Here is a 20,665-nt window from a genome sequence, read left to right as displayed (position 1 = left end):
CCTTCTCTTCCAGAACATTCTCCCTGGAAGCAGGGGAGGCGCCTCAGAACTGAAGTACAGGTGGTCACATCCACTTCTACTCTAACCACTCCCAGCCCCCAGATCAAAAGAGACAGGCCTAGCTTGCAGCATAGGCCTGCCTAAATTTGCCTGTGCTGGACAAACCTAGTAAAACAACCCTTACTAGCACCTACCTTCTGGTAGAGGGTGCTACAGTTGTAGCTTTGATCTTAAAAACTATAGGATAATGGTGTTGTGGTAACTTGCACCAAACAAAAAAAGAAAAACAAAAAAAAAACAAGCATTATAATATTATTCTTGATATCACTAGAAAAAAAAGACTTTGAAAATTTGTTTGCAATAACTCCATCAGTATCACCAACAAAGCAGCTTTATTATTATCCCATTAAAGAAGAGGAGAATGTGCGCTGAATTTCAAGATTTCATAATTTGCTGCGTCCCGAATGTTATTTCTCCATTACAAACGCTAGTTTACAAGACTGACCGTTTCTGGCTTGTCCTTGCTTCCAAGCATGCGTGTTTGTACTTTGGACTTTTGTCCGACGGACTTGTGTACACACGCTTGGAAAATCCGACAACAGTCATTTGTCCGCAGAAAATTTTAAAGCCTGCCATCCAACATTTCCAGTTGAAAAATCCGATTGTGTGTACGCAGCTTGACTCTTGCCTATCCTAGTCAGACCCAGGATGAAGAGATGCGGAGTCTATTCAACTGATGCCCGCGGTATCCCTTCCTCTGCGGCACCGAGGCAACACAACTTCTCCTGGCAGCCTGCTGTTATTGCTGGAGCCTGAGCAATAGCTGGCCTACTTGTGAATGTTTGTAGAAACTCTTCAAGGGAGCCCTTTCTCTCTGGCACTCTCCTTCTCTAAAGAGACAATGAGCCACTACCCCTTTTTTTTTTTTTTTTTTTTTACAGGGTAGCAACTTGCACAAATTACACTGGCCCACTGACCCAAAGGAATCTTCACAAAGTCTCCTTACAAAATGAAGTATCTTCGCAAAGTGTCCTTTCTCTTTCCTTTTCCCAAACAGCCAAATGAACTTCACAAAGCGTCCTTAGCAAAGTGTCTTAGCAAAGTGTCTTAGCAAAGTGTCTTAGCAAAGTGTCTTAGCAAAGTGTCTTTGCAAAGTGTCTTTGCAAAGTGTCTTTGCAAAGTGTCTTTGCAAAGTGTCTTCGCAAAGTGTCTTTGCAAAGTGTCTTCCCAAAGTGTCTTCGCAAAGTGTCTCTGTGAACTAGGGGTTTACCCCTTCCAGGTAGCAGCCCCTGGTTTTGACAGGAGGAATCCTCTGTGGCAAAAGGATTTTTCTCCTAGATGACGAAACATTGACAGTTTCAGTAGTTCCTTCCCATTTAATTTGCAAGGATAGAAGGGAAGGGGGAACTTGGAGAAATAGGACCTTTAAACCTGTGAACAACAGGGCAACTGTGGCTCAACAGCCCCTTTACAATGACAGTCCTTGACTCTGGCTTAGACTTGGCATACCTCAGTAGTAATGGTCTGGATGAGAGTTATGCACTATCTTGCCCTCAGAAGTTACAATGCTGAGAGACCAAGCCTGGCCTCTCCCATCTGGGCGATTGATCTCCACTCGGTCAATGCATATTGACCGCCCCAGATTCCAATTCTCCGTGATGGAGAGGAAGGTGTCCCATAGTAGTGATCTGGATGATTTCCGTTTTGGCTTGGGGACCTATAGGAAGTCCCAGACAGCTTCATCACACCAGGCATCCCTCATGGTTTCAATTGCTTCCATGATCTTCCTCTGGGCATACAGATAGTCGTATCCATACTCCATGGCCACCTTCCTCTGAATAAGCCATTGGAAACGGGAGAACATGAGGAGTTTTTGCTTATCACCTCTCCCAGGCGGGGCCTACGGGGTCTCCACCATGGTGATCAGCTTTTCATAGGAATTGGAAGAAATTAACAGGTTTGGGCTTGTTACTATACTAATACATATACCCAGATGCTGTTCTTATACCCTGCTGTGTCCTTTTCCTGCATTGCCTGGTGATGCTTTCAGCATTGTGTGGCCACCCAGCGCCACACCTTTACCCTAAGGTGATTGGCGCAATATGGTGTGCCTGGTTGCTGGGTTAGCCTGCTCTCATTCCTCTCCCCGACGCGCCGGCAGTTGCTAGGCTGACGCCGAGGACTGGGATATGCGCAGTGTGCTTCTATGTGTCCCTGGTTGCAAGGACACCATGACGCAACTGCCTCCTCTCTCCCTGGCGCGCCATCAGCTGTTCGGCTGACGCCGAGGAGTGGGGCATGCGCAGTATGCGTCGGAGGCCGGCCTGAATGACGTCACATCGGCTATGCCGATTGGTGACTACAGGCGGGGCGGATGTACAAGAGACGCCCCCAGCGTCTCTCCCCGTACGATCCACACTACCAGCCGCTCTCTACGAGGCGGCTGTGTGGCTCCACGCTGCTAACTTCTACTGCTCACTACCTCTAACTTCAACACAAGGTAAGCCTCAATCTATATACTGCATGATGATACACTTTTTTTAGTTACCAACATTCACCTTTATACTCATGACTCCTTGTCTCTCTTTATGGGCTTATTCTCATGGCAGTCTCAGCAGAAGTGGGGATCAGGAATAGTAATGTCCTAATCAGCAAGTCTCATACGAATCTCGGTGCAAGCCGTCGTTAACCCCTGACTGACACCAGATCCCCCTCTGTCAATCAAACTAAAATTTATAATGTCAGCAAATTATTGAGAGCTACAAATATATAGCCAAGAGATTGTCGTTATTATTAGACACAGCTGTAAAGTCCTTAAGGGTAAGTGTAATATGTATTTCAATTTGATTATCATTATAAATACGTAATATCTAGGGGGTACTCTAAATTGTTATATATAAACATTTATTTCTATCTTTCAGATGGAAATGACGATTTATAAAATATTACATGTAAATATTTACCTTTATTTTTGACTATAATATATTCTATAATTACATCTTTATAATTAGTCTAGCCCCCACATATATCAATTACCCACTTAAACTAAGTAATCTCATAATTTAACGGAACATGAATATAAATAACTACGTACATCAATACCCCCCTCCCCCCCCCCCCCCTGTTTCTTCCCCCCTCCCTCCTCCTTTTTCCCCCCCATCCCCTTGGTTTCTCCCTCCCCCTTTCCATCCCCCCCTCCCCCTCTACCTTTTCCCTCCCTTTCTTCCCTTTCCTTCCCCCTCCCCTCCCCTTCCCTTCCTTTCCCCTTCTTCATTCCCGTCTGATCATGCAGTAGCCCTACCCCATGTTGGAGTTGAACAGAATTTTCAAATTTTAAATATTATTCTCTTATTATGTTACATACGTCCCCACATTGCTTGATTATCACTGGGACTCTGTGGGATGGGCACATCCCATTGGGCCTTAGGGGCAGCCTCTCTGGCACTTATGATATTACTATACTTTTGATCTAACAATATTTAAATATAATACACTATGATGAATTATTTACTGTAAATATGTTGTTCATTGCAGTATTCAGTTCTGTGCTCTTGAAGAAGCGCATGCGGCGCGCAACATGTCGAGCCAATACAGAATTTGATTGTTACCAGCACATAGCTTCTGGTTCAACACAATGTAACTATATTGAATAGAGTTTCTAATTCTAAATACTGTTCAAATTGTTTTTTATAACCATTTAGCTATGTATGTAGTGTATAACTTGTAAAACTGTGTGATCACGAACTGAATTCTATTTGTTTCCTCTGTTTTATTTCTTCATTTTAAATATTTTCTAATAAACTAGAATTTTAATTACACATTTAGTAATTACTGTGCCTAAAAAGTCTCAAGCCCAAACCTGTTAATTTCTTCCAATTCATTAAAATAAGACATGGCACGTGCAACCTAGACCGTATCCGCATGACCACTATGCGTTGATACGAACAGAATTTCAATAGCTTTTCATAGGAATCATTCTGTACTCAAGCCCGAGCATAGGTGCGGGGTGGGGAAAGGTCTGGCGCAGGCCTCACAATACCCCAGATTCCTCGCACACCTCATCCGAACAACTGCTGCTTCTGTCTCCTCACTGAGTGAACTGGGGCTTGGATAGATTCTTCTCCCTTCAGTACCCCAGTCCCACTCAGTCTCACTCTCTGATCCCCAGTCACGGATTCCCTCTTCCAGGGACCCAAATCGGTGCTCAATTTGGGGTGACCCCACATCAATGATCCTTGCCTCCTCCTCCTCCTCCTCACTGGACGACTTCAGCTTCTGGATCCATTGAAGCCCCTCTGCCTCTTTAAGAGCTGGACTTTGGGCTGCTGCGACTATTACCGAGGCACCGGCTACATTCTCTTGCTCACATGCCAGACCGACTCTCTCACTGCTGCTGGAAACTATCCGGCTGTTGCTAGCTGCATGGCAGACATTTCCCCTCACAGCACATGTACAAACACAACCTCTGACGTGCCGATCCCTGCATCCCGGGTTACTGCTTTCTTGAAAACAACTTGAAAGAACACTTGCACTGATTACTGTGAAGCAGACATCACTTTCCTCCACATTGCAACACATACTTCTTTTACTGACACTCCAGCACTTTACTTGAGAAGACATGGCGTTTCTTGGGTACATATCCAGCCATCCCAGACCACGCATCCAAATGTAGCACTGTCCCCGTAGGGCTTGCTGAGTGTTGACTTCATGGGCCTCTCTCTGGGTACCTGCAGCTGGTTGTTAAGGGTTTACACTTGGTTGCTAAGGGTTTCCAATTGTCCCACCCTTACTCCCGCTTGCTCATTACTCAATGACCAGTCCGAGGTATTTGGGTTTTTGTATTTTATTTTGGGACTTAGATGGGAGAAGGGATTAGTGGGATACTCCAACTGGAACTATTCACAATGGAAAGGACAACTCTCACTTGGCCTCACCGGATTACTTGTGGAAGCAGTCACACTGCTTTAATCATACAGCCACAAGTATGGAGGAATTAAGTCTTCTTGCTCTCACTAGCAGCAGACTTGATACACTACATTATCTTCAGGATACTCTCTAGCATCACCTTTACTGACACCCGTCCACTGACTCTTCTAGCTGAAGGGGTGGCCCTCACTTGACAGGCCCCAAAGACACAGATCTGCACTCACAGTAGGCAGAATCAGATCATTCCTGGTGTCTCCCTTCCAGTTAGCCCTGCAGGACCTCTGGGTTCAGCTTCTCTCGCTCTCTAGGACCTTGGGTTGACCACCCAAGGCTGCATGACCACCTCAGTGGAGGTCCAGACCCTCCTGGACTCTGTTTCCTGATTCAGCTAACTCTGAGTAGATGTACCCTGGACTTTTATACAGTGTCCCGACATGCAATGCAGCACTTTTCCTCTGCCAGTTGCCAGGACTGTAACAAAGCCTGTGCACTCACTTGTCAGATCCCCTCCCACTGTCCAATATGCCTCCCTATTGGACCAGTGAGGGACAGTAAAACAAGCTGAGCTGCACCTGGGCACAATGAGCAGACCTAACTAATAGATCCTGCTCCCTGGTAGGCAGAGAGCACTCTAAGTTTTACCTGAGCATCTTCCTGGTAAGCCGAAAGACCAAAAACTATACTCTCTTCTAGCACCTACCTAGGAGGGTGCTACAGTAGCTTCAATGTACAAATGTTGCAGCACATCACAGCTCACTACTGTGTGTTGTGAAACACTGCATCAAAAAAAAAAAAAAAAAGCTGCGTGTAGTTTTTTTATATCTGTTCTAGTGCCTTGGCACCTTAAAGTGGAGTTCCACCCACTTTTACAACTCTTCAGCATCCCTCATTAAACTGTGCACTGTAAACGAATTGGATATTTTTTTATTTTTTTTCTCAGCACCTACTGTATATCTGCTGTATTCATTTTTCACTTCCTCCTCCCTGGCCGTGGCCCATCGCATCATTTCCTGTTTGCAATGCCTCCTTGGAAGGGGCAGCAACTTCCTCTGACACTGCCATTGCTATGGAAGCCTGACCTGAAACCTATTACACTGCTTGTGCTGCACTGAGCATGTGTGAGATCTGCAAGGATGAGATCCAGGAAGAAATACAGTCTGGCTTCAGATGCCCACACTTAAGATGGCCACGGCCTGCTGTAAGTTTATAAAATAACAAACTACTGCTATAAACTAACAAAACAGACCTTAGTTTACAGACTAACTTTACTAGAATACATTAAGCTTGTGTATTATAGGGGTATTTTTATTTAAAAAGTATAATTTCAGCCGGAACACCGCTTTAACACAACACACGCTAATACATTACACAACAGAAACAACTAAGTGTGAAGAGCCTTTAAAGCCTGCCTTTGAATGCTGCATGTACCAATATAGTGTATTTTGATGCAGACAGGATACAGACCGTAACACATTCTCAATTATAATAACATGTTTCAGACTGTTCACATACTTGCAGGTGCTATAAAGCTTGGCATTCTTTGCTGCCCTTCCTGCACAGTTTGTGCCTTTTTGTTGATGGAAGTGTGCTGCATGCTTTAGTTAACCCTCTCTGGTTTCACACACCCAGAACTGAATTGCTAGCAGATTAGGGATACATTTTCCGTACTGTTCTAGCCATCAGTTTTAGTTGTACTGACAGAACAGGGGAAAACTATCTCTCATAGCCTCTATACCCCCATCTGTGGCCTGCCTTGGGTGGTCATGACATCTGATTTTGGTAACGTGATCTACGACTAACCAGTCAACTAGGGTATAAGGGGACGCACAGGATAGTGTGCCTGGGGGGTAAGGAATAGATATCTGACTCTGACACTAATACATGTAAATAATCAACAAACATGCTGCACAACAACTGTGTGGATAGTTATACTGTGTACCTTTGATCAACCTTTTTAAAGTTAAACAGTATGTATAGCCATGGATGGAGTGTGGGAAGGATTAACACCTCACTCAGGTTTTTATTACTAAAAGAAAATAGCAAAAATGGACTGCATACTAAAATTATCTGATGGCAAATTTTGTCCTACAATGTAAATCCAGCGTCAATCATGTGGTCCAGCAACGTAGATCCATGGTCAATCATAATGACCAATGAGCAACCAGCACATACATGATGACCTGCGCTGATGATTCTCTCCTACTAGATTTTCACCATAAATGGGCTGTCTGGCTGAAAGTTGAACATTAAACCAGCTGGCAGCAGGTATGCTCAGTGCAAATCAAAGATGAATGTGAATGACCATGTCTAGAGCCCCCATTAAGCTGTGTGGCAGCATATCACTTCTAATAGTGATCTATAGCTGGCTGCAATCAGCCAGCAATACATCACTATAGAATGTAAACAAAATGCGAAAGTATTGTGTCAATGGCAATTTGCTACAACCACTCCTTTTGAGTGAGGTGTAGCAAGATCAAAAGCTTAGGGGTTCCAGTGCTGATGCTGACAGGGCCACAGAAACCACAGAAACCAACCACCATTTTAATTCGTGCACCACTTAAAAACGGCGCTCTAGAATCTAGTGGCTAACAGTGACCACAGTCAGCAAATGCTACCTATCTTTGGAACAATTTTTGTCTGCCTTGAGGGTGCAACAGATTGTAGTCCAAAAAAACTTGCCAAATCAAAGTTTTGCAATCTCCAAAAATTTGAATAACTTTGCGTTCTTTTAAGTCAGCATTTCATGCTTAACTAGTGAACGAAAATGTCTTCCAGATCATCTGACCTCATTGTTGAGACCTGGAAATTAATCTGAGGAGATATTTTTATCTATTTTAGGAGATACATATATGCTATATATTATTTATTTATACATTTTTTTCTTGAGGGTACTGGATCTGGTCAGTGAAGACTAAAGCCAATCTCCCACCTTCATGAAGCTGCATAATAGTGATCTATAGTTGGCTGCAATCAGCCAGCAATAGATCACTACACCAGTGATCTATTGCTGCAGGGAGATGCTGGACAGAGATAGAACACATCTGTCGTATCCACCATTTCCAGAGAAAGTAATGTGATGTCACTTACAATGTCACATCCTTTGGAATGTAAACACAATGCATTGCGTCAAGCACAATCTGCTACAAGCACTCCTATTTAGTGCTGTGTGGCAAGATCGAAAGCCCAGGGGTTATAGGGTTCAAGCTGATGGGGCCTGCAGAAACCAAGCAAACAAGATGCCAATGTGAATTTTTAAACTTTTTTAAAATGCTCAGGTCCAAAACAGGCATTACAAGGTAATAAGACAGATATGGGTTGATTTACTAAAACCGGAGAGTGCAAAATCTGGTGCAGCTGTGTCCATGGTAGTCAATCAGCATCTAACCTCAATTTGTTCAATTAAGCTTTGTTAAAAAAAAAAACTGGAAGCTGATTGATTTCTGTGCAGAGCTGTACCAGATTTTGCACTCTCCAGTTCTAGTAAATCAACCCCATAGTCTTTCAGTCATGCAGTAACTGTAACTGTAAAGCTGGGTTTACACTTATGCGAATTGGATGTGGGTTTCCCTGTATCCAATTCGCATGACAGGAGAGTGAGACCAGCTCTCAATGGAGCCAATTCACACATCTCCGGGGCGGCCGCGGAGCACACAGCAGAAGGGTTCTGTGTGTCTTTGGCTGCCTTTCAGGTCTGAATTCAGGCAAAAATTCTGACCCAATTCAGACCTGAAATGGTGAACGGGCGGCGGGGACGCACCAGACCCCCTGCTGTGCACCGTGCCGCACATAGTGTGAACCCAGCCTGACAGCCTGCGCCCACAAGCTTTACCACTACAGCAATAAAGTTTAAGAACCATGTTATTCCTTTCTCCCCCAATATGTTTGCATAGATTTCTGCTCCATTTGGAAAAAGAAATAGGCACCTTATCCAAATAAAAAATTGTAGACTGAACTTAGTTTAGACATCTTCACTTCACATGAATGTATTAAAAAGAGTCATGTATGTGTGTGTTTTGTATGCATCTTTTAATATGCTTTTAATGTATGCGTGTTCTTTGCCAGGCTTTTTTGGCTTATGTATGCTGCTGGGCGAGTTAAAATGTATGGAAAAACATACGTATTGTGTGTTCTATTTGCAGCTGCACAACATGGAATATTTTATGTGTGGAAAGTATTATTATTACGAATAAGTGTAATTGTTATAAATAATTAAAAAACTCATGTTGGTTCACTAAAACACATGTATGAACAGTCCTTTTGAAATGTAATAATACATACAGTGGGATAACATGATCGATTGCTTATCCTGCGTGTTGACTGTGTGGCTGAGGGCAGTACTAGATGTAGCAGGTATATGTGTGACCTTTGGGCCTATGGCTCCACTCAGTGCCGTAACCAATGTTGAAAGGAGCAAAGTCTGTTTGCAAGGCAGTTCAGTGTGAAACAAGGAGAAAGCACTCCATGTGGATATGCAACATTTCTTTGCGAGCACTAAGCAACATGTCCTAAACATATTTTCCTTTAAATTAATTGGACATTTTGAAGTTGTCTAGTATGGGAAAACAACTTATAGTTGCTTATGGTCTGTGGGCCATAGGTGGTCCGCTTGGACTACACCACATATACTTGGAACGGGACAGCCATGCCTTACTTCTGATGCTTACTTTAGGGGGATTTGGTGTAGGGTGGACATGGGACTTTTGGAAAATTCCTGGACTTGTATCCGAATTCAATAAACAAGAGCGGAAGAAAACAAATAAAATGAAGAATGGAATACCACCTGCAAGTATCATTCAGTTCATGGCACAGGTAACCACTGGCATTTATTTTGGTCTAGCTGCTGCCATTGGACTATCCACTCTTACAAGTTATTACGTGTTAGTCCTGCCACTTGCAGTTGGATTGGGAGTACATCTTGTGGCTAGCGTAGGTGAGAAAACCTCTAAGCTGCAAAACACATTGGTGGCTGCCTTTTTGACATCCCCAATCTTTTATGGACGTGCTGTTTCCATGATCCCCATAAGTCTCGCTGCCAGTATTACTTCTCAACAAAACCGCCACTATCGGCTGCATCAACGACAGCATGAAAACCTCAGCCTTCGGCTATATCGTATTGGACTGGCCTACCTAGCTTTCACTGGCCCTCTGGCTTACAGTGCACTGCTTAATACAAGTCGGACCGTGAGCTATGTGGCTGAAAGCATCGGGGCCCTGCTTGATTGGCTGAGCTTTTTCCCCAGCCTCAGTGCACTGATGGAGAAGATTCTCCTCTTACCATACAGGATTTGGGGGCTGTTTACAGGAGGGGGAGGATTACATCACCAGTACTTCAAAGAGTGGGAAAAGATCTATGAGTTTGTGGCCAGCTTCCAGAATGAAAAGGAAGAGATGGCTTGCAAGGTGAGAAGTACATTTTATATTTGCCATTTTTATTAAGTATTACAGTTTTTTTAATGGTATCTCTATCTCTAGGTAAAAGACTTTTTATAGTTTTCGATATAGTGAGGAAGAGTTAGACCTTCTGTAATGTTTTTATTGCTGTCTCTGTCCCTTTTGGAAAGGTTTACCACGCTATTTGTACTTGTGACCATTGTTACTGAAACCAAAAGTGAGGGGAAAATCACATATTTTAGAGTTATCCTCAGGGGAAATCTTCGAACAGGGAAACTTGTTCTGGGGATATTTGTCAAAAAAGGCAATTCTCCTCACTTTGAGAGATTTCCTTTAACTTTCTGTTGTGTCTCTGAAATAGGAAGTAAAGGGAAATTTCCCATAAGCACAAACAGCAAAAAAATAACCTGGCTGAGGTTGAACCCTTTATTACTTTTTGGCTATACACACACTTTAAAGGATAAGTTCACCTTTCATAACATGTTACACCCATATTCAGGGTGTAACATGTTAAGAACGGAGCAGCCCCCACACCCCCGCAATCTCCGCTGTGACAGCTAGAGGGGTTCTTCTCCCCCCCCACTAGCTGTCACAATTTAAAAAAAACATGGCCAAGTGGGACTCCGCCCATATGGCCCCATCACTGAATGACAAGGCTCTTTACATTGAAAACTACAAGGTCCAGCAGCCTTTGCGGCTGTTGGCTTGTAGTTTTCAATGAACTACCACGGTGTTGTGGAGCGCCGTGGTAGTTCATTTATGCTTCCTACCAGATTGTATCTGCTTACCCGTATGGGATGTATGGGCAAGCAGATACAATGGCAGATCTGCTGGAGACCTGCATGGCACCAGTGATCTGCTGATCGCTGGTGCAATGCTTTACAGCAGGGATATGCAATTAACGGACCTCCAGCTGTTGCAAAACTACAAGTCCCATCATGCCTCTGCCACTGGGTGTCATGCTTGTGGCTGTCAGAGTCCTGCTATGCCTCATGGGATTGTAGTTCTGCAACAGCTGGAGGTCTGCTAACTGCATATCCCTGCTTTACAGGCTCAAAAAAATAAATACGTTTTTTTACCTGCAAAAAAATTTGCATCTATTATTTTTTTTCAAAAATTGAACTTATCCTTTACCTAATGTATTGATACTCTGTAACCATGCAAGAAGGTTTAGGGTATTATTATAAATGTGTAAGTCTTTGTTTAACCACTTCAGCCCCGGAAGGTTTCACCCCCTTCATGACCAGGCCATTTTTTGCGATACGGCACTGTGCTGATTTAAACTGACAATTGTGCATTCATGCGATGTTGTACCCAAACAAAATCATAGTTACATAGTAAGCGAGGTTGAAAAAAGACACAAGTCCATCAAGTCCAACCTATGTGTGATTATGTGTCAGTATTATATTGTATATCCCTGTATGTTGTGGTCATTCAGGTGCTTATCTAATAGTTTCTTGAAGCTATTGATGCTCCCCGCTGAGACCACCGCCTGTGGAAGGGAATTCCACATCCTTGCCGCTCTTACAGTAAAGAACCCTCTACGTAGTTTAAGGTTAAACCTCTTTTCTTATAATTTTAATGAGTGGCCACGAGTCTTGTTAAACTTTCTTCTGCGAAAAAGTTTTATTTCTATTGTAGGGTCACCAGTACGGTATTTGTATATTGAAATCATATCCCCTCTCAAGCGTGTCTTCTCCAGAGAGAATAAGTTCAGTGCTCGCAACCTTTCCTCATAACTAAGATCCTCCAGACCCTTTATTAGCTTTGTTGCCCTTCTTTGTACTCGCTCCATTTCCAGTACATCCTTCCTGAGGACTGGTGCCCAGAACTGGACAGCATACTCCAGGTGCGGCCGGACCAGAGTCTTGTAGAATGGGAGAATTATTGTTTTATCTCTGGAGTTGATCCCCTTTTTAATGCATGCCAATATTCTGTTTGCTTTGTTAGCAGCAGCTTGGCATTGCATGCCATTGCTGAGCCAATCATCTACTAGGACCCCTAGGTCCTTTTCCATCCTAGATTCCCCCAGAGGTTCTCCCCCCAATGTATAGATTGCATTCATATTTTTGCCACCCAAATGCATGATTTTACATTTTTCTACATTGAACCTCATCTGCCATGTAGTTGCCCACCCCATTAATTTGTTCAGATCTTTTTGCAAGGTTTCCATATCCTGCAGAGAAGTTATTGCCCTGCTTAGCTTAGTGTCGTCTGCAAATACAGAGATTGAACTGTTTATCCCATCCTCCAGGTCGTTTATGAACAAATTAAATAAGATTGGTCCCAGCACAGAACCCTGGGGAACCCCACTACCTACCCCTGACCATTCCGAGTACTCCCCTTTTATCACCACCCTCTGAACTCGCCCCTGTAGCCAGTTTTCAATTCATGTACTCACCCTATGGTCCATGCCAACGTACCTTATTTTGTACAGTAAACATTTATAGGGAACTGTGTCAAATGCTTTTGCCACAGATACACCACGTCTACAGGCCTTCCCGTTAGTAGATTGGTTTGGCAAGAACGATTCTTCATGAATCCATGCTGATTACTGCTAATGATACCATTCTCATTACTAAATTTGTGTATATAGTCCCTTATCATCCCCTCCAAGAGTTTACATACTATTGATGTTAGGCTAACTGGTCTGTAATTCCCAGGGATGTATTTTGGGCCCTTTTTAAATATTGGTGGCTTTTTTCCAATCAGCTGGTACCATTCCAGTCAGTAAACTGTCTGTAAAAATTAGGAACAATGGTCTGGCAATCACTTGACTGAGTTCCCTAAGTACCCTCGGATGCAAGCCATCTGGTCCCGGTGATTTATTAATGTTAAGTTTCCCAAGTCTAATTTTAATTCTGTCCTCTGTTAACCATGGAGTTGCTTCCTGTGATGTGTCATGAGGATAAACACTGCAGTTTTGGTTACTGAAGCCCCCAGATTCACTCGTGAAGACTGAGGAGAAGAATAAATTCAAGACCTTCGCCATCTCCCCATCCTTTGTAACCAGATGTCCTTCCTCATTCTTTATGGGGCCAATATGGTCTGTCCTCCCTTTTTTACTGTTTACATACTTAAAGAATTTCTTGGGATTTTTTTTGCTCTCCTCTGCTATGTGTCTTTCATGTTCAATCTTAGCCGTCCTAATTGCACCCTTACATTTCTTGTTGCAATCCTTATAAAGTCTGAATGCTGAGGATGATCCCTCAACCATGTATTTTTTGAAGGCCCTCTCCTTTGCTTTTATATGCATTTTTACATTGGAATTAAGCCATCCAGGACATTTGTTTGCTCTTTTACATTTATTACCCAATGGGATACATTGGCTAATGCCCTTATTTAATATACTCTTAAAGCAAACCCATCTCTCCTCCGTATTCTTTGTTCCTAATATTTTATCCCAATCTATGCCTTTTAGCAAGGTTTGTAGTTTAGGGAAGTTGGCTCTTTTGAAATTCAGTGTCTTTGTATTCCCTTTAGGGTTCCTATTTGTGTGATTTATACTGAAACTAATTGACCTGTGATCGCTGTTACCTAAATTGCCCTGTATTTCCACATCTGTGATCAGGTCTGTGTTGGTAATCAGTAGATCCAGTAATGTTTTATTTCTAGTTGGTGCGTCTACCATCTGACCCATAAAATTGTCCTGCAAGACATTAAGGAACTGGCGAGCCTTAAATGAATGCACGGTTCCCTCCGCCCAGTCTATGTCTGGATAATTAAAATCCCCCATTATGATAACACTTCCCATCCTTGCTGCTAATCCAAATTGTGATAGGAGATCTGTCTCCACTTCCTCCCTCAGGTTAGGAGGCCTATAGCATACTTCCAGTATTATTTTCCCCTTAGCATCATCCCTTTTGAGCTCCACCCATAAGGATTCCACCTCCTCCCTAGCTCCCTTAGTGATGTCATCTCTCACATTCACTTGTACATTATTCTTGATATATAGGCATACCCCTCTCCCTTTTTTACCCTCTCTATCCTTGCGGTAAAGGGTATACCCTTGAATGTTTGCCAGCCAATCATGAGAGCTGTTGAACCAGGTCTCTGAAATTCCCACAAAATCCAAATCCTCCTCGTACAACAGTATCTCTAGTTCACCCATCTTGTCCGCCATGCTCCTGGCATTGGTGAACATGCCACATAGTTTAGACCGGTCGCATATTGTTCTCATATTGGGTGTTTCGAGATTGCAACTAGGACTTGCTACCAGTGGTGTATTTAGGTTTTGTGCTGCCCTAGGCCTGACTAAGCTCGCGCACCCCATAATTTAACTATGACCCACCCCTTCCTGTTAAGGCCACACCCCTTCCTTTTTAAGATCCGCCCTGTCATCTTCATGGGAGGACAGAGGGACGCCATGGGAGGAGGACAGTGAGGGATGCGGCATCTTTTCATTTGGGGGGTAAGGGGATATGTGCTGGGTACTTTGGGAGGCTCTTGCACTGAAGTCGTGTCCCTCCTCTGTGGCTCCTCCTCCTCCTGGCTATGTACACTAGAACATTGGAGCCGAGAAGGAGAAGGGAGGAGGAGCCGAGGAGTGTGTGTGGCTGACAGTGGGGAGAGAGGTGTCGGCTGCCACGGAAAGCCCATCGCCGCTTGTGGAACTCCGGGCGGCAAATGTCCTGGGTGCCCACGCTGGCGCATCCCTGTCTGGCCAGTTACCGAAACTCAGTGCCGGAATTTGTGGGCTCCAGGACCGTGGCGTCACTAGGGTTGGCCTAGAGGATATCAGGTTAGGCACTTCCTAATGGCTCAGTCCCTGGGAACAGTAATGGATAATGGCCAACGGGCTCTCTTACCAGACCCGATGAAACCGCAACAGTGATCCCTCTGGCTGGACGTTCGCTCACTCTGGGTTGCCCAGGCCGACTCTAGTCAGTAGTGTAGCATGTCTCTACCCTGGCAGTGGCTTCATCTTTCTCCTCCTCTGGTGGTGCGGGTACAGCGTGGCTCTCTGGTGGTGCATGTACAGTGTGGCTCTGGTGGTGCGGGTACAGCGTGGCTCTCTGGTGGTGCGGGTACAGCGTGGCTCTCTGGTGGTGCGGGTACAGCGTGGCTCTCTGGTGGTGCGGGTACAGCGTGGCTCTCTGGTGGTGCGGGTACAGCGTGGCTCCCTATCTGGCTTCCCCAGCACAGTATCCTTTTGCTCCTCCTGTAACACCCCCCAGCAGAGTGCATGCATGCTGGGGGCTGTAGCATGATGTCTGTGGACACACAGGGGCCGCCACTCTTCAGGGACTACTTTTCCCATGATGCCCCCAGTGTCTTCTGATTGGCCCTCTGCTGTGGCCAATCGTGGGGAGGGAAACAGCGGTCAGGAAGCTGGGCGGCGGCACGGCAAAACCAATTAGAGCCGCTCTCTCTCTCTTCTCCCTTCGGCTGACAGAAAGGGGAGGGGGGGGCGAGCGGGGGAGATACACAGACAGCCCGCATCTCTCCTCTCCCTGTCACAGCGCTGCTGCTCCATTTACCAGAAAACTCGGCAGCAGCAGAGAACTCCCCTGCTCAACCCCCTCCCCTTTCTGTCAGCCGAAGGGAGAAGAGAGAAGAAAGAGAGAGAGCGGCTCTAATTGGTTTTGTCGTGCCGCCGCCCAGCTTCCTGACCGCTGTTTCCTTCCCCATGATTGGCCACAGCAGAGGACCAATCGGAGAGAGAGAATGATGGCTCCTGCTTACACTGCTTTCTGGCCCCACCTGCAGCCGCGACGCCACTGCACTGCTGAGCTTTACTCTGCTGATGTGCCCTGCTGTGCGGGAGGAGGGCGAGGATGCCGTTTTAGTGGGGGGGGGCGGCTTTTTTGTCGCCCCCCCGCAAAGTGCCGCCCTAGGCCTGGGCCTTGTTGGCCTAGGCCAAAACACAGCACTGCTTGCTACTATACTTACCTTGTGTTTTTGTGCTTTGGTCAACCTACCACTAATGCCCCCAATACTACCCTCTGGAATATCTTCCGCGCTGACTATCTCTACCTCTGGACCCTACCCCCCATCGCCTAGTTTAAAAACCCCTCTAACTTTTTGGCCATCTTCATTCCCAGCAGATCTACACCCTCCTCATTTAGGTGCAGTCCGTCCCTTCTATAGTACCGGTTATCGACTGAGAAGTCGGCCCAGTCCTCCAGAAACCCAAACCCCTCCTTACTACACCAGCTCTTCAGCCACTTGTTTACTTCCCTAATCTCCCTCTGCCTTTCTGGTGTGGCTCAATGTACCGGTAGTATTCCTGAGAATACTACCTTGGAGGTCCTTTTCCTCAATTTAGCTCCTAAGTCCCTAAAATCGTTCTTTAGGACACTCCATCTGCCTCTGACTTTGTCATTGGTGCCAATGTGCACCATGACAGCTGGGTCTTCCCCAGCCCCTCCCAGTAATCTGTCCACAAGATCCGTGATGTGCCGAACCCAAGCACCCGGTAGACAACATACTGTTCGGCGCTTCAGGTCTTGGTTACAGATTGCCCTCTCTGTCCTTCTAAGAATTGAGTCCCCTACCACCAGAATCTGTCTTTCCTTTCCCTTCGCTGCCCCCCCCCCCCCACTCTCACTGGAGGAGTTCTTCCCCTGGCAGCTAGGAGAGTCCCTCAGCTCCAGCAGTGCTGGTCCCTGACTGGTTTCACCATTGTCACTCAATGGAGCGTACTTATTGGGATGCTCCAGTCCTGGATCGGCCTCCCTGGCACTTTCCCCTCTACCCTTCTTGACTGTCACCCATCTACACTTTGCTAGTGCCTGCACCTCTTTGTCTCCACCCGCCTCTGTGCTGGCCCCTGCCGGCACCTGCCGTGTACGTTCCTGGCTCTCCTTTAGTATGGAGGGACTTCTCAGTGCTAACAGTTGCTTTTTCAGATTCAGAACCTGGGCTTCCAGGGAAACAATGTGCTTACATTTTGCACAGCAGTATTCGCCCTCGATCGGATGATCAAGGAACGCATACATGCAGCAAGATGTACAAAGAGTCGCTTCTCCACACCCGCCAGGCATCGTACCTATTAAATTTAGTGAGGATTGGGGATTATATGGACACTAAGTGACACTTTTTGGGAACCAGTGACACTAATACAATGATAAGTGCTAAAAAAAAAAAAATGTACTGTCACTGTATAAATTACACTGGCAGGAGAGGGGTTAACATCAGGGACGATCAAAGGGTTAAGTGTGCTCCTAGGGAGTGCTTTATAACTGTGTGGGGGATGGTATGCTTAGCAGGAACACAGATCTCTCTATTCCTCCCTGACAGAACGGCGATCGGCCTTGTTTACATAGGCAGACTGCCGTTTTACCTCTCCTGTCAACAATCGACGGGTCCCGACGGACATTGACGCATGCGTTCCAGCCAGGAAGAGACAACAATGTACAGGTACATTGTTTCGCGCAGCTGGGCCGCCCTGCCACAGTAAATGTGCAGTGGGTGGTCCAGAAGCGATTAAATGGGCAGTTGAGCTGCAGTTTTTCTCCACCCCACCCAACCGCCCACCTATAAGATAACATGCAGCTACCTGGGGTCTTACACATGGTATGGCAAAAAGTATACCCAATGGGGTTGATTTACTAAAACTGGAGAGTGCAAAATCTGGTGCAGCTCTGCATAGAAACCAATCAGCTTCCAGGTTTTTTGTCAAAGCTTAATTGAATAACCTGAAGTTAAAAGCTGATTGGTTTCTATGCACATCATGTTTAGCAAGCAATACTGCTGCCAAATGCAACCTACTTACATATGAAATTCCCAAGTAGCTGTAAAAAAAAAAAAAAAAAATGCTTGGCAGTCTGAATCCTGAATGCCTGGCAGCCGCTGCTCTACCACTCTCTGAAAAGCAATCTATTGTGGATCCACTGCAGGCTTTAATGAGCCCTGACAGAAATGAATGCACTGGTATATTCATTATTACATCATTAAAAAAAAAAATCAGTGTAAATAACTTTTACTTGGTACTAGCTTCTTGCAAATCTATGTACCACAGAGCTTAGAATGGAAGAGGAAGAAGCAGCATAAGGAGGCAAGCAGTTATGCTTCAGTCCTTTGCTAACAAGGAGCATGCTAATAGGAGGAGAGAGCAGAGTGACAGAGAAGTGAGCTCAGTCTATTGTTTCTTCTCCATTGTCCAGTCACAGGCTGGGGGGAGTGACAAGACCTGTAACTCTTAACTGCAACTGCAGCAGACAAAAACTAGGTCTCCTACCCTGCCAGGCAAAGCAGTGTTGTGCTATTTAAATCTTAGATCTGGATGGACATAAATACAAATCCTTTGGAACGAATGGTGTAAAGCTGAGCTTATATAGGAAGCAGCAGCTGATTATTAGAAAATAATTCAGGCAATGGGAACTGTTTCTACTGACACTCATGTCATAGAAGAGCACATGATAAGTAACCTACAGAGAGTAGCAGTAGAGCACTTCTCTTTTGGCTATTGGCCAGAAAGGCACTCAAAATTGGTGATTTGACTAATAAAATAAAAGTGTTATGCCGCGTACACACGGTCGGACTTTTCGTCTACAAAAGTCCAACGGACGCAGACGGACTAAAGCTGGCTGGTAATCCGATCGTGTGTGGGCTTCTCCGGACTTTCAGCAGACTTTTTCAGCCTCAAATCCGACGGACTTTAGATTTGAAACATGCTTCAAATCTTTACGTCGTAACTACGACGGACCCCGAAATCCGCTCGTCTGTGTGCTAGTCCGACGGACAAAAACCCATGCTAGGGCAGCTATTGGCTACTGGCTATGAACTTCCTTATTTTAGTCCGGTGTACGTCATCACGTACGAATCCGTCGGACTTTTGTGTGGTCGTGTGTAGGCAAGTCCGTTCGTTAGAAAGTCTGCTGCAAGTCCGCCGAAAGTCCGCCGGAAGTCTGTCGGACAGGCTGTCGGACTTTTGTAGACGAAAAGTCCGACCGTGTGTACGCGGCATTAGAGACAAACAATGAATATGCTCCATTTTGATCTGTTAAATATACCATTGAAATCATAATTTATTTGCCTATTTAATAAGTGGAAAAAGTATGTGTTGATCTTGTCAGAAATCCAGAGCTGCAATATCTCCTGTATTCCTTTCTTTTGTTATCTCAAAGATCCTAATATGCCTTCCCAGGGTAGAACAGGGTAGAGAGGGGTTGAGCAGTTTAGCAAAAGTTGATTGGTAGGGCTTGCACCACACAATACAAAAGAAATCCTACAACATGATTAAGGAGCTAAGTACATTTCTGGTAGATCAACGGGTATTTTTCTGTACCTGCAGGGGCAAAAACGTATTGCATTTAAGTTTGCCCTGACATACTCTTTAACATAGATTACCCTTTTAATATAAACTTGGCACTATGTTATATTAATCATGTAATATAAATATGTTTTCTAATACAGAAAGTTTGTATTGAATTAGGATAATCTGTTTATGGTATTTTAACACTATCTTATATGATTTTTGTACCAGATTCTAGGAGTGTCTCCTGATGCTGCCATTGAGGAAATAAATCACCATTATCGAGATTTGGTAAAGCTTTGGCATCCAGATCATAACCGACACCGTCCAATAGAAGCTGAGCAACACTTTATTGAAATACAGGCCGCTTATGAGACACTCACGCGCCTCCATAAAATGAAAGATCGTGCACACTGATATGAAGTAACTGCCATAAAAATTCAGTTTTATCATAAAGATGTCTCCTCACGTAGTTCAAATTCACATAGTTTAAAATGAGATTTCATTTTGAGATCACAGGCCTTTTCTGATTGGTGGCTATGGGCTATGCTGCATATGCTTGGAAATGTTTGATATCCAGCTGTTTTGAACTGCTGGAGTCCACATGATCAGCACACTTCCTAATCTTCATAGAAGTTATCATTTTTCATCAATGAAATTATATATGAGGGGTTAGTGTACTATACCATAAATCACTCCTTACAGTTCCGCAATCAGACCAGATTGTGGAATATTGCAAAACTTAAAAAATGCAAGTGTCAAGCTGCTCTTTTAAATAATAATTCAGCTGTTTTTAATTGAGAACTGACCTTGAATAAAATGGCAATGTGTACTTGTCTAGCTTTGCTGGTCTGTTTAGAAATGCACAAAATTAGGACGTTAAAGTTGAGCTTTACTCATTTTTGTTCCCTTTCTTGCCTAATCTCTTCTCCCACTTACTCATTAGTTTTAAAAAATGTATTAAAAAAGTAAAAACTTTTTTCTATTTTTTTGTTTTTCATTTCTAAATCCAGAATGACATCATTGCCCGCCCACATTTGCAGACATGCCACAGGCCTTTGTAGGTACTCGGAAGAGTACTCAGAGGCGACCCCCACAGCATGTACTGTGAACATCTTGCTCCCTGGATGTGTGATGTAGCATCCAAGT

At 44.5% G+C, this 20,665-nt stretch overlaps 1 protein-coding gene across 1 annotated transcript; it reads left to right on the top strand.

Moving 5' to 3' along the window:
* Nucleotides 1–9,311: 9,311 nt before the first annotated feature.
* DNAJC22 (DnaJ heat shock protein family (Hsp40) member C22) lies at nt 9,312–20,348 on the top strand. The gene is made up of 2 exons (XM_073614028.1): nt 9,312–10,326; nt 19,748–20,348. Exons 1-2 carry the CDS (start codon nt 9,481–9,483, stop codon nt 19,931–19,933), a joined length of 1,032 nt encoding a protein of 343 aa, XP_073470129.1. The 5' UTR covers nt 9,312–9,480; the 3' UTR covers nt 19,934–20,348.
* The last annotated feature ends 317 nt before the right edge of the window (nt 20,349–20,665 follow it).

This window comes from Aquarana catesbeiana, linkage group LG02 (genome assembly GCF_042186555.1).
Source record: "Aquarana catesbeiana isolate 2022-GZ linkage group LG02, ASM4218655v1, whole genome shotgun sequence".
Lineage (NCBI taxonomy): Eukaryota > Metazoa > Chordata > Amphibia > Anura > Ranidae > Aquarana > Aquarana catesbeiana.
This window is presented reverse-complemented; position numbering and strand designations above follow the sequence as displayed.